The sequence below is a fragment of the Aulonocara sp. 'chitande type north' Nkhata Bay genome, linkage group LG18 (genome assembly GCF_057382095.1).
Source record: "Aulonocara sp. 'chitande type north' Nkhata Bay isolate Kocher_YH1m ecotype deep benthic linkage group LG18, A_spYH_male_GT1.1, whole genome shotgun sequence".
Lineage (NCBI taxonomy): Eukaryota > Metazoa > Chordata > Actinopteri > Cichliformes > Cichlidae > Aulonocara > Aulonocara sp. 'chitande type north' Nkhata Bay.
Window position 1 is genome coordinate 39,661,585 of NC_141361.1, and position 15,037 is coordinate 39,676,621.

General features: G+C 43.7%; 1 protein-coding gene across 3 annotated transcripts in view; it reads right to left on the reverse strand.

Annotated features, from left to right (window-relative positions):
• Positions 1-15,037, reverse strand: part of LOC147309183 (junctophilin-1-like) — a 53,475-nt gene that overhangs the window by 13,771 nt on the left and 24,667 nt on the right. For all 3 annotated transcript variants that reach the window (XM_086270689.1, XM_086270688.1, XM_086270687.1), the window contains exons 4-5: positions 5,866-6,108; positions 5,011-5,447 (exon numbers count right to left, since the gene is read on the reverse strand). In XM_086270689.1, coding sequence (XP_086126815.1) covers positions 5,011-5,447; positions 5,866-6,108 — 680 coding nt within the window. The remainder of the gene's footprint in view (positions 1-5,010; positions 5,448-5,865; positions 6,109-15,037) is intronic.

Consider the following 15,037-nt stretch of genomic DNA (forward strand, 5'->3'; position numbering starts at 1 on the left):
GTTCCCACTTTCTTCTTCTGCAGAAGGTCTTTGGTAACATTTGTTTGTCATCTTCTTATAATCCTTTTGTTGCTTCACCTTTTGCTCTTGTAGAGACTCATATCACCCTGTGTGTGTGTGTGTCGTTCTTTTCTTTTTTGCTCGTTTGCATGCAACCTTTATTATACCATTTATGAATTTTGTTAATAAATCTGAACTGCAAATTTTTATTTAAATTTTGCAAGACAAATACTTGTCAAACAGGCCACCACCTACTGAAGCCTACAGAACCACATCATCTGCAAAAAGCAGAGGTGAGATTCTGAAGCTACCAAACTGGAAGCCTTCAGGCACGAGGCTATGCCTAAAATTTCTGTTCATAAAAATAATGAGCAGGATTGGTGACTGAGTCCAACACCTACTGTGAATAAGTCCAACACTGACTGCTGGCAGTGTACAACTGTAGCTCTTGCAACAGTCCTCAATCTGAGATTTGATTAATGGATAAAGTTTCCTTTCCAGTACCCTGGTACAGTCTATCTTCCCAGCGAAGCTGAGTAGTGTGATCCCCCTATAACCTTCCAGAAACTCTTCTTAAAGATGGGAATCACCACTCCAGTCTACCAATCCAGAAGCACCTTGCCACAACCGTGTTTACGGAAGCGGTTGTGGGATTCATCGGGAAACTAGCGGATGATACCGTGGAGACAAAGACTATCACAACGTTTCCCAACCAGAAGCCGTGGGTGGATAAAACCATCCGCGACGCTCTGAGATCCCGCACCGCTGCCTACAACACGGGACTCACGACGGGGGACATGGACCCGTACAAAGCCGCGTCATATAACGTGCGGAGGGCGGTGAAAGAGGCGAAGCAGCGCTACGGGAGGAAACTAGAGTCACAACTCCAACAGAGTGACTCTAGGAGCCTGTGGTGGGGACTAAGGACAATAACGGACTATAAAGCACCAACAACCGGTATGACGAACGTGGCCGTGACTCTGGCAGACGAGCTGAACACTTTCTATGCTCGCTTCGAGGCTGCAGCTAAGGACTCCAACGATGCTAGTGTTAGCGGCGCTAACGGCTGCAGACAGGAAGATACTGCCAGCACCGGAAACGTGCTCGTCATCTCCGAGCATGAAGTAAGGAGAGCCTTCAAGAGAGTGAACACCAGGAAAGCAGCAGGACCAGACGGCATCCCAGGTCGTATCCTAAGAGACTGCGCATACCAGCTAGCTCCTGTGTTCACTGAGATATTCAACATCTCTTTATCTCAGTCGGTGATCCCCACATGCTTCAAAGAGTCCATCATTGTTCCTGTCCCGAAGAAACCCCACCCTGCTTCTCTCAATGACTATCGCCCTGTAGCCCTCACCTCAGTAGTGATGAAGTGCTTTGAACGCCTGGTCAGAGACTTCATCATTTCTTCACTACCAGACACACTGGACCCACTACAGTTCGCTTACCGTCCAAATCGTTCCACAGACGATGCCATCTCTCATCTCCTCCACACATCACTCACTCACTTGGACACTAGAAGGGGGAATTATGTTAAAATGCTCTTCATAGACTACAGCTCTGCATTTAACACCATAATTCCCTCCACACTCACCACCAAGCTGGAGCATCTGGGACTCAGCTCATCTATGTGTCAGTGGATCTCCAACTTCCTAACTGGCAGACCACAGGCAGTAAGGATGGGCGGACATGTCTCAGCCTCCACCACTCTCAGCACTGGAGCCCCCCAGGGGTGTGTTCTGAGCCCCCTGCTGTACTCTTTGTACACATATGACTGTGTGGCCACTACCAGCTCCACCACCATCATCAAGTTTGCTGACGACACCGTCGTGGTGGGCCTGATCTCTGATAACAATGAGACGGCCTACCTGAAGGAGATTAGGAAACTGGAGAACTGGTGCCAGAGGAACAACCTCCTTCTAAACATCAGTAAGACAAAGGAGCTGATAGTGGACTTCAGCACTAAGCAGGAGAGGAACTACCAGACCCCCGTCATCAACGAGTGCCCAGTGGAGAGAGTGGACAGCTTCAAATACCTCGGAGTTCACATCACGCAGGACCTGTCATGGTCCTGTCACATCAACACTGTGGTGAAAAAGGCCCGACAGTGTCTCTACCACCTCAGACGCTTGAGAGACTTCCAACTGCCCTCCAAGGTGCTCAGGAACTTTTACTCGTGCACCATAGAGAGCATCCTGACGGGAAACATCTCAACCTGGTTCGGGAACAGCACCATGCAGGACAGACGAGCTCTACAGAGGGTTGTGCGGTCAGCTGAGCGCACCATCCGCTCCGAGCTCCCTGACCTGCACTCAATCTACAGCAGGCGGTGCTGGACCAAGGCCAGGAAGATGGTGAAAGACCTCAGCCATCCCAACAACAGACTGTTCTCTCTGCTGAGGTCAGGAAAGCGATTCCGCTCCCTGAAGACCAACACAGAGAGACTGAGGAGCTTCTTCCTGCAGGCGATACGGTCTCTCAATCACACCACCACACAGTACTGACCCACACATACAGTTCTTACACACACACTGGACATTCTGGACATTGTTTCACTTCATTACTTAAATCACGCTGCTGTTATTGTGTATATATTTATTTATATTTCTTCATACATTCTTATATAGTTCTATATTGTGTATTTTGTTGTACAGTTATTTTATTTTCAACTTTAATTTATATATTTTATCTTATTCTTTCCCAGTTAAATTTACCCTTCATTCTAATTTGTGTTGTACAGTTATTTCATTTTTAACCTTAATTTATATTTTATTCCTTCCTAGTTAAATTTACCCTTTTTAATTTTTCATATTTATTTCCTATCTTATTCATAGCCTTTTCCTTTTTTGTTTTCTTTAGGTCACGAGCAGTTGTCCAAGCATTTCACTACATATCGTACTGTGTATGACTGTGTACGTGACAAATAAAATTTGAATTTGAATTTGAATTTGCCAGATCTTCAAGACAGACTTAGAACAACAAGAGCCTTAAGGAAGTCAGAGCAACTCATCCACCCCAGAGGCCCTGCTGCTACCAAGTAGTTGTTTAACTACTTTGTTGATCTTGCCCCTGGTGACAGGCAAATCGTGCCCCTCATCCACACACTCTGCGTCCTCTACAGAAGCAGGTCCTCAAAGTATTCTTCCTGCTGTCCGACTATATCCACAGTTGAAGTCAGCAGCACCCCACCCCCACTAAACCCTGTGTGAGAGAGCACTGCTCCTAAACGGTCTGAAGGCCACATCCGGCCCGCGATATAATTTCATATGTCAATATTGTCGCAGATGCCAACAGACTCAATAAACTAATCCGTAAGGCCAGCAATGTTGTGGGGATGGAGCTGGACTCCCTCAAGGTGGTGTTGGAGAGGCGGATGCTGTCCAAGATAAAGACAATGTTGGATAACACCTCCCACCCACTCCATGACATGCTGGTCAGTCACAGGAACACGTTCAGTGAGAGACTGAGATTACCCATGATGCACCACTGAACGACACAGGAAATCATTCCTGCCTGTAGCTCCCTGTACAACGCATCCACTTAACACACTGTTTGCTGCTATAACTACACATGTTTCTTTTTCAGCTATTTATTTATGAGTGACTTATGTATGTATGTATGTATATATATATATGTATATATTGTACTATTCTTAGTTAGTGTATTGTCTGTCTTGTCTTAATGTTGGTTTAAAATGGAGCACTGTAACAAAAAATAATTTCCCCCAGGGATCAATAAAGTATTCTGATTCTGATTCTGATTAATGGCCTGTCGGTATGTGGCAGCTGAATCTTCAACCCTGCTGAGAATCCATGTAGGAAGGACTTTATTTTGATGGGCACACCATGCAGCAAATCACAAGACTGACTGTAATCATACTGTTATGTGAAAGAAGGGAGGGAGTTAGACGCTTTCAAGACAGCTAGTGTAGTGATACAGGCTAGCTACAGAAAGAGACGAGCGGGAATTAAATGCAATCGCGTAGCGAAAAAGTGAAAAGACAAGCAAAGCTGGGTGCCGAATCCATAAAATTAGGAGCTGCCTAAAGTGGTACCCATATTTATTTGCAACCATTTTCCAGGTTTCATCATCGTCCAGGCCTTAAACCTCATGTGTGTTCTCCCCAGTAGGAGTAAATTCATTAAAAAATGAAAACACTGAATAAAAAAATGCTTCCTTGAAAAAGTCCAAATTTACAGTTTATTACACATATTACACAAAATATACAAAAAGTATGCAGAAGTGTACCAGAGAACCACGGTCAGTGTCTGAGTGTCTAAATGAGTCTCACAGGCCTGGATGTGTGTTTGAAACCATTTATAATTGTTAACTTGTTTGATCTGCTGCTCACCGCAAACAAGTACAACCAGTAACTTTGGACTTTTAACTGGATTTTCACAAGTTTTACAGCATTTCCTTGCAACTTCATGCATGTCTTCCTCCTGTAAAAACAGCTGAATTTCTTCTCTGAGCTCAAAGATTCATTATTATCAGGAAGTCCTAAAAACTCACTGAAAAGCCTTCAGTTAATCCAAAATGCTGCAGCAAGAGTCCTGACAGGGACTAGAAAGAGAGAGCAGATTTCTCCTGTTTTGGCTTCCTGTTAAATCCAGACTCTAATTTAAATCCATCTCATCGCACACAACATCTGGAATAATCAGATCCCACTGAAGGCTGACATGTGGGCCTCACTGCTAAACATGTCTGTCTGTGTGTGTGTGCTAGGGAATGTAAATGTATAGCATTGTTATATCATTAATATCAAAATATGGCACTTTTATATGAGGTAAAAATGTATTGTGGTATTACCGTGGGCACCATGATATGGCAACAGCCCTAATTCTGGACATATATCCATATTCAGATTATAGTTATTGTAACATTGGTGGGAAATTCTAGAAAGTATAAGTCATGTCAGTACAATCTGAACACGCACACTCACTGTGCGTTCGATTCTCCCTGATTGTTAGAATACTATATTATAAAAATATGTGTGGCAACTCAACTCACCGATTTGTCCTCTACAATTTCAGGATCCATTTCCATACTGGCTTTCTTGGTTTCTGCAAGGCTCCTTGATTTGCTTGATTCCTTTTTTTGCGGTTCCTTGGGAGGCTCTTGTGCTTTGGTGCCATCTTTTGCTGGAACTTGTGAAGGGATAGGGGCTGGCAGGGGTTTTGGTGCTGGTGGTTGAATTTGTTTGACAGGTGATGGCAGCAAGTGTACAAGGTCAGATGGGTGAAGATCATCCACTACACCAATTGGTTCTTCAGGGGGTTGAATCTTAAGAGTTGCTTTAACATGGTAACCATGGAACTGGGAGTGAATCTGTCCATTGCTTGAGTAACTGCTGACTGTAGTGGTAGCAGACTGTTTGACTGCTGGAGAAGCCTCTTGTTGCCTTACTTGCTGTCTCAGAGAAAGTTTTGACGCTGCTTTTGTTATGCCTGTACAATGAAAAAAAGACAGGAGTAATGGAGACCACAGTTAACCAAATGACTAATGCGTATACAATATACTGGTTCAGGAGGTAGAATTTCAAGTTTTCAGTCAAGCTTCACATCTCAGTTCAGCTTCACAGTATCTGCGGGATGCTGTTAATTTTCAGCAAGACAATAAGCAAAAAGACCCTCCAGCTTCCTAATTGGCAAACCATGGGTCTCTATAACCTAATCCAACCTAAACCCACCAAACACAGATGGTTCAGGATGAGATGAACTACAGAGTCAAAGAAAAAATAACAGCTTTCAGGAGAACTTCCTCCAGACTGTTGGGAAACCTCCTGTTGCAGTAAATATGTAGAAATTAGCTGTATTACTATTACAGCTAATATCTGATAGACAAACATGCAATAAAGTTGCTTACCTGCTGTCAAAGCCTCCTCTGCTGCATCAGAGGCAAGAGTTTTACTGCTGTAAAAAGCCTTTTTAGCAGCAGTAGGTGAAGGACTAGGGCTGGGACCTGGGCTTGCAGATGGAGACTGGGTTGGTGTTGTGCCTTTCCTGTAGAAATGTGGGCTCCCCGAAAGAGATTTCTCTTTTGTCTCCTCTCTGGGCTTCTCAGTTACATCTTGCGAGTCACTGTACTTCTGCAGTGTGTAGTCGGGTCCTAGAAACAAACACAAACACACACACACACACACACACACACACACACACACACACACACACACACACACACAAAGACTTTTTGTTCTCTACACTTAGTTTGAAAGACAGATCAAAGTCAGATCGGACACAGCTGCCTTAAAAAACCCCCCAAAAAAACAAAAAATAATTACAGTTGGAACAGTTACAAATTTGGACACCATGTATCAACACCACTGTGGTGGAGGTGTGGTCTGTAGCTCCGCTGCAGAAGAGGGGTGGCACAGTGGGCTCAGAGCACAGTGCCAGAGAGGCTGGCAGTGCAGCTGGGGCCAGTCTGCTAATCAGGCTCTTCCTTTTTACTGACGCAGGGACCTGGCAGAGGGTTGTTGTTGCCAAGCTGAGACATGTCAGCTGCAAAGCTGCCACAACAAAACTCAAAGAAGTCTTTAAATAAATGGTCACTTACCTGAAAACGCTGTTTACTGGGTCTGTCTATCACAGTTGTCCCGAAAACGCAGGACGCATGTCAGATCCATAGCCTGTACAGCTGGCCCAGCTGCTGGGTCAGATGGCGGCAGAGCTCACAGCCGTGCACAAACAGTACATGGTGGTGCGTAAGGGGAAACTGAAGACACTCCTGGCCACAGCAGAGGGGTGTCAGTGGCCTATGGACGAGTGGTTGCTGCTGCTATGGAGGGAGGCTTAGATGGTGGCCCTGAGCTTGCTGCCGGCATCGCGGTGCTTTCCCAACATCTGCCGGGCCATGCTGGACCGCTGGCAATTCTGGAAAAGTGCAATGTCGGCAGAGTATTAGCCCTTCACTCAGCAGTTCATGGGCCCAGCGGTTCTCTGATGTGGTGGCTGCAGCCCGGGGGATCAGAGGGGGAAGCGTGGCAGTTTGAGCTGGTGGACCTTGAACAATTCGTGGAGGGGTTCCCTGGGAAGACAGCGCAATGGGTCCACTGCCCTCGACCAGCGAGCCTGGAGGTGGTAGTCATGCTGGCAGAGATCCACAAGCAGCATGGCTAGAGGAGACTGAGAGACGCGGCCGCCTAACGAGTGGGATGAGGCCAGTCTCAGCTCCGAGATGCTGGTTTCCCTTCTGTGCTGCAATCACATCTCCCTGTTCTGCCTTCCCAGGCACTGCACCAGGACCCACACGAGCTTGGGGCAGGAGTGTTGGAGGTGCACGTGATAAGGACACATCTGCTGGGAATGTCTATGGATGGAGGTCAGACAGGTGTTCCATGTTGCAGGCCCTCCAACACCCTCTATCCATCTGAGAGGGACGTACAGCACACCGGTAAGTTACCAAGGGGGTATACACAAGGCTATATGGTGGACTTGGGCTGCATCCAGAACCTGGTCCCCCAAACTCTGATCTAACCCAGGGTTGGAGTCAGAGTGGGTGAGTATCTCTTGAAAGCGATACTGACTGACTGACTAGTGCACATCGCTCATGTCTTTCACACTGAAAGAAATGTGCAAATTATTAGAGATTCAATTTATCTGGACCAGCATCTACCACTTTCAGACAGCCAGGTTGGTGGAGCATGTGGGCTTCATAGATAATTGGCAAACCTTCTGGAGGAAACCTGGTCTTGTTAGGAGAGACGGCATCCATCCCACTTTGGATGGAGCAGCTCTCATTTCTAGAAATATGGACAAATTTATTAAACCCCCCAAAATATGACTATCCAGAGTTGGGACCAGGAAGCAGAGTTGCAGTCTTACACGCCTCTCTGCAGCTTCTCTCCTCCTGCTACTTCCCCAAAAACCCATCTCCATAGAGACTGTGTCAGCTTCCAAACAGACAAAAAACAAACTAAAAACCAGCAACAAACAACTTAAACATAAACAATCACAAAGAAAGAACAATACAGCATCCACATCTGAACCAAAGAGTAAAACAGTGAAATGTGGATTATTAAATATTAGGTCTCTCTCCTCCAAGTCTCTGTTAGTACATGACTTAATAATTGATCAACAAATCGATTTACTCTGCCTTACAGAAACCTGGTTGCAGCAGGATGATTATGTTAGTTTAAATGAATCAACACCCCCGAGTCATTCTAACTACCAGAAACCTCGACGCACATGCCGAGGGGGCGGTGTGGCAGCAATTTTTCAATTAAATTCAGTTTTATTTATATAGCGCCAAATCACAACAAAAGTCGCCTCAAGGCGCTTCATAGATACAGAGAAAAACCCAACAATCATATGACCCCCTATGAGCAAGCACTTTGGCGACAGTGGGAAGGAAAAACTCCCTTTTAACAGGAAGAAACCTCCAGCAGAACCAGGCTCAGGGAGGGGCGGGGCCATCTGCTGCGACCGGTTGGGGTGAGAGAAGGAAGACAGGATAAAGACATGCTGTGGAAGAGAGACAGAGGTTAATAACAGATATGATTCAATGCAGAGAGGTCTGTTAACACATAGTGAGTGAGAAAGGTGACTGGAAAGGAAAAACTCAATGCATCATGGGAATCCCCGGCAGCCTATGTCTATTGCAGCATAACTAAGGGAGGATTCAGGGTCACCTGGTCCAGCCCTAACTATATGCTTTAGCAAAAAGGAAAGTTTGAAGTCTGATCTTGAAAGTAGAGATAGTGTCTGTCTCCTGAATCCAAACTGGAAGCTGGTTCCACAGAAGAGGGGCCTGAAAACTGAAGGCTCTGCCTCCCATTCTACTTTTAAATACTCTAGGAACAACAAGTAGGCCTGCAGAGCGAGAGCGAAGTGCTCTAATAGGGTGATATGGTACTACAAGGTCATTAAGATAAGATGGGGCCTGATTATTTAAGACCTTGTATGTGAGGAGCAGGATTTTGAATCCTGGATTTAACAGGAAGCCAAAACAGGAGAAATCTGCTCTCTCTTTCTAGTCCCTGTCAGGACTCTTGCTGCAGCATTTTGGATTAGCTGAAGGCTTTTCAGGGAGTTTTTAGGACTTCCTGATAATAATGAATTACAGTCGTCCAGCCTGGAAGTAATAAATGCATGAACTAGTTTTTCAGCGTCACTCTGAGACAGGATATTTCTAATTTTAGAGATGTTGCGCAAATGGAAGAACGCAGTCTTACATATTTGTTTAATATGTGCGTTGAAGGACATGTCCTGGTCAAAAATGACTCCAAGGTTCCTCACCGCGTTACTGGAGGCCAAGGTAATGCCATCCAGAGTAAGAATCTGCTTAGAGACCATATTTCTAGGCTTTTCAGGGCCGAGTACAATAACCTCAGTTTGATCTGAATGAAGAAGCAGAAAGTTAGCGGCCATCCAGGTCTTTATGTCTTTAAGACATTCCTGCAGTTTAACTAATTGGTGTGTGTTATCTGGCTTCATGGACAGATAGAGCTGGGTGTCATCTGCATAGCAGTGTAAATGTATGCTATGTCTTCTAATGATGCTGCCTAATGGAAGCATGTATAATGTAAACAGAATTGGTCCTAGCACTGAACCCTGTGGAACTCCATAATTAACCTCAGTGTGTGAAGAGGACTCTCCATTTACATGCACAAACTGGAGTCTATTAGATAGATATGATACAAACCACTGCAGTGCAGTACCTGTAATACCTACAGCATGTTCTAATCGCTCTAATAGGATATTATGGTCGACAGTATCGAACGCTGCACAACGCTTTCACACCAGCCTATTAATCAACCAAAGACCCAGACAGACTTTTAATTCATTTGAAAGCCTGATGCTTAGCCTCGTCCACCCCAGATTTAAAACTCAGAAACCAGTCTTACTTGTTATCATCTATCGTCCACCTGGGCCTTACACAGAGTTTGTCTGATTTCTCAGACTTTTTATCTGATTTAGTTCTGAGCTCAGATAAAATAATTATATTGTACGACTCTGGATACTGTAGCTCCTGTGAAAACTAAGGTCTCTAATCAGAAGTATTTGACTCCGTGGAATAATTCTCAAACACGTAGCCTAAAGCAGATGACTCGTAAGCTGGAGAGGAAATGGCGTGTCACAAATTTAGAGGATCATCATTTAGCCTGGAGAAATAGTTTGCTGCTTTATAAGAAAGCCCTCCGCAAAGCCAGAACATCTTACTATTCATCACTGATTGAAGAAAATAAGAACAACCCCAGGTTTCTCTTCAGCTCTGTAGCCAGGCTGACAAACAGTCAGAGCTCTGTTGAGCCAACCATCCCTTTAACGTTAACCAGTAATGACTTCATGAACTTCTTCACAAATAACATTTTTATCATTAGAGAAAAAATTACCAATAATCATCCCACAGATGTATTATTATCTACAGCTACTCTTAGTACCATTGATGTTAAGTTAGACTCTTTTTCTCCAATTGATCTTTCTGAGTTAGCTTCAATAATTACTTCCTCCAAACCATCAACGTGTCTTTTAGACCCCATTCCTACAAAACTGCTCAAAGAAGTCCTGCCATTAATTAATTCTTCGATCTTAACCTCCTAGGACCTGGCGTCCACATATGTGGACATCACATTTTGGGTTATTTAGACCAAAATACTCAATTTTGCTCTACAAGGGCCTGATATCCACTCCACCGAGGACATTATACTGCTACTGTTCTATCGAAATTTTAAATGAATATCCTCATATGTGGCTCTCATTTTTCTCAGAAACAAAAATTAGGTAAAAAAAAAATCTGGCAAATCTTTGTTTTTACATTCATCAGGACCCAATCAGTCCAAATACCAAATAGAAATTAAAAATGCATGCCGTGGAAGAGTTCGGGTCTTAGGAGGTTAAATATGATCAACCTATCTCTAATGATCGGCTATGTACCACAGGCCTTCAAGCTGGCTGTAGTTAAACCTTTACTCAAAAGCATCTCTAGACCCAGCAGTCTTAGCTAATTATAGGCCAATCTCCAACCTTCCTTTCATATCAAACATCCTTGAAAGAGTAGTTGTCAAACAGCTAACAGATCATCTGCAGAGGTTTATTTGAAGAGTTTCAGTCAGGTTTCAGAGCTCATCACAGCACAGAAACAGCTTTAGTGAAGGTTACAAATGATCTTCTTATGGCCTCTGACAGTGGACAACTTAGTGCATGCCATGTATACAGTACGTAGCATATAACTGTTTGAATATTCAGATGAGAAACTTCCATCAGGACACCGAGTTATGGAGAAAAAAAGTGGCCCTGTTGTTGCATTTCAGCACACATCCCCGGTAAAGTCAAAACAATCCAGACTACGATGGTGAGAGTGGACGAAGCTGTGAAAGGCTGGCCATTCCTGAGGTTCATGTGAGCAAACACGAGGCCAAAGCTAATACAACTTTGAATCTGTCACAGTCATACATAACAGAGAAGGAAGCTGGAGGAACTATATGAAGCTGAGCAGAAATGTCTAAAACAGGAAAATGAAGCATTTGATAGATTTTGAAAGCGCAGCAGAGGCAGAGAAAAGGAGATTCCAGTCTATGCAAGGCCAGCAACAAGATAATTGGTACTATCACCACCACTTGGTGTCCTGGTCAACAACAGCACCCACAGTCACCACACTGGATCTATCTAGTTCCTGTGGGGTCACCCACAGGTAGTGCCTGGCCTATCCACTACTCTCCTGTACCACAGCAGTCCATGTCACCCGTTGCCCAAAAGACTGATGTCTGTCCCTCTATCAAAGTCTCGACAATTCTTGACAATGCACTGAACATGAAGAGACTTCAAAACCAACAAATGTCTCAGGTGCAACCCACCTGTGTAATTAAAACATTAACCAGCAGGTGATGATAGTTTCTCCAATGAGCGTTTTTCCTTTTTTAGTGCAGTCAGCTAGAGAGCTGAGTGACGTGGGTGCTGAACCGAAAGCACTCTGTACACTTCCATTTAAGTCTCTTCAAGGCACTTTATTTTGTAAGGTACCCTACAATAATACAGAGAAAAGATCAACAATCAGATGAACCCTTACAGCGGGGGTGTCAAACTCAAATACACAGTGGGCCAAAATTCAAAACTGGAACAAAGTCGCGGGCTAACGTTAATATTTACTGAAAAAAAAATCTTCCTCCAGATATAAGAATGAATCTTTTCTTATGGACTCAAGCACGTTTTGCTGAAAAACTGAATATAGAACAAGCAAAGCTTAATACTAAACAATATATATATTAGCTGTATAATACCAGTAGGCCAGCTCTAATAGTCATTTGGTATGGCTTCGCGGGCCAAATGTAATTAGGCTGCGGGCCAAATTTGGCCCGCGGGCCAGAGTTTGACACCTATGCCTTACAGGGAGTGCAGAATTATTTATAGTTTTCACACATTAAGTTTTTTACTTCTCACTAAACTGTATCTTTGTATCTATCTACATTTTCTGTCATAATCTGATTTTACTTTCTATGCAAATATCAAAAAAGCTGTGTTTTTGTCTTTATTCAGTTCAATATAAATATCTGATATTACAGGGAGTGCAGAATTATTAGGCAAATGAGTATTTTGTCCACATCATCCTCTTCATGCATGTTGTCTTACTCCAAGCTGTATAGACTCGAAAGCCTACTACCAATTAAGCATATTAGGTGATGTGCATCTCTGTAATGAGAAGGGGTGTGGTCTAATGACATCAACACCCTATATCAGGTGTGCATAATTATTAGGCAACGTCCTTTCCTTTGGCAAAATGGGTCAAAAGAAGGACTTGACAGGCTCAGAAACGTCAAAAATAGTGAGATATCTTGCAGAGGGATGCAGCAGTCTCAAAATTGCAAAGCTTCTGAAGCGTGATCATCGAACAATCAAGCGTTTCATTCAAAATAGTCAACAGGGTCGCAAGAAGCGTGTGGAAAAACCAAGGCGCAAAATAACTGCCCATGAACTGAGAAAAGTCAAGCGTGCAGCTGCCAAGATGCCACTTGCCACCAGTTTGGCCATATTTCAGAGCTGCAACATCACTGGAGTGCCCAAAAGCACAAGGTGTGCAATACTCAGAGACATGGCCAAGGTAAGAAAGGCTGAAAGACGACCACCACTGAACAAGGCACACAAGCTGAAACGTCAAGACTGGGCCAAGAAATATCTCAAGACTGGTTTTTCTAAGGTTTTATGGACTGATGAAATGAGAGTGAGTCTTGATGAGCCAGATGGATGGGCCCGTGGCTGGATTGGTAAAGGGCAGAGAGCTCCAGTCCGACTCAGACGCCAGCAAGGTGGAGGTGGAGTACTGGTTTGGGCTGGTATCATCAAAGATGAGCTTGTGGGGCCTTTTTGGGTTGAGGATGGAGTCAAGCTCAACTCCCAGTCCTACTGCCAGTTTCTGGAAGACACCTTCTTCAAGCAGTGGTACAGGAAGAAGTCTGCATCCTTCAAGAAAACATGATGTTCATGCAGGACAATGCTCCATCACACGCGTCCAAGTACTCCACAGCGTGGCTGGCAAGAAAGGGTATAAAAGAAGAAAAACTAATGACATGGCCTCCTTGTTCACCTGATCTGAACCCCATTGAGAACCTGTGGTCCATCATCAAATGTGAGATTTACAAGGAGGGAAAACAGTACACCTCTCTGAACAGTGTCTGGGAGGCTGTGGTTGCTGCTGCACGCAATGTTGATGGTGAACAGATCAAAACACTGACAGGATCCATGGATGGCAGGCTTTTGAGTGTCCTTGCAAAGAAAGGTGGCTATATTGGTCGCTGATTTGTTTTTGTTTTGTTTTTGAATGTCAGAAATGTATATTTGTGAATGTGGAGATGTTATATTGGTTTCACTGGTAAAAATAAATAATTGAAATGGGTATATATTTGTTTTTTGTTAAGTTGCCTAATAATTATGCACAGTAATAGTCACCTGCACACACAGATATCCCCCTAAAATAGCTAAAACTAATAACAAACTAAAAACTACTTCCAAAAACATTCAGCTTTGATATTAATGAGTTTTTTGGGTTCATTGAGAACATGGTTGTTGTTCAATAATAACATTATTCCTCAAAAATACAACTTGCCTAATAATTCTGCACTCCCTAAGTAAGCACTTGGCGACAGTAGGAAGAAAAAAAAAAAACCTTTTAAGAGGAAGAAACCTCCTGCAGCACTAAGGTCAGGGAGGGGTGGTAATCTGGCACGAGGGGTTGGGTGAGTGGAGGAAGACGGAAAGAGATTAACAATAACTAACGATTAATTAAAACCAATGATTGAATCATTGTTGTATAAACACACTGTATAAAAAAAAGAGGTGAGTGAAGAAGAAGTGCATCATGCAAACCCCCAGCAGCCTAGACCTATTGTAGCATAACTAAGGCTGTGTTCAGGGTCACCAGGTCCAGCCCTAAAGATCATTTAAAAATGGTAAATGGACTGATTCTTATATAGCAGTTCCTACTCTCCCAGAGTACTCAAAGCGCTCTACACAACATGCCACATTCAGCCAAGCACTATCTTCTAGGGCTGGGCCATATTATACCGTTCACGGTAATACCGGTATAATGTTAGGCAACGATAGGAAAATGAAATATCGCGATAGAATGGGAGTAAAACACGCATGCGCAGTGCCTTTGTTTTCATACGCACATGGCCGATTGTTGAGTGAAACAGATGAACCAGAATTGGTTTGTAAAAATGGTGCAACTTCAGTGGTGTGGAACTGGTTTGGTGTTTGTCCGTCAGATACACAACAAAGCACATTTTTTTGCAGAACATGCAAGCAGCCGTTGTTATTGTCGTATTTGTCGGACTAAGATGCTCTTAAATCTGGGAGTAATCTGGGTCCTAAACTCCGTATGCTTCAGGTCAAACGAACACTGCAGCATCACTGAGAGTTAAAACCTGTCTAAATTCTTTCATCTTTAATAAAACGATCAGCATTGCTGCTTTACCAGGTATAACTATAAAGTTTAACTTCCAGGCATCCATGAAAACAAAAGTTATTACATTTAACGGAGTTAGAAGTTAGCAGGAAGCTAGCGGAAGTTAGCTCGCTAGTTTCGCTAGTTACCTAAGCATGAT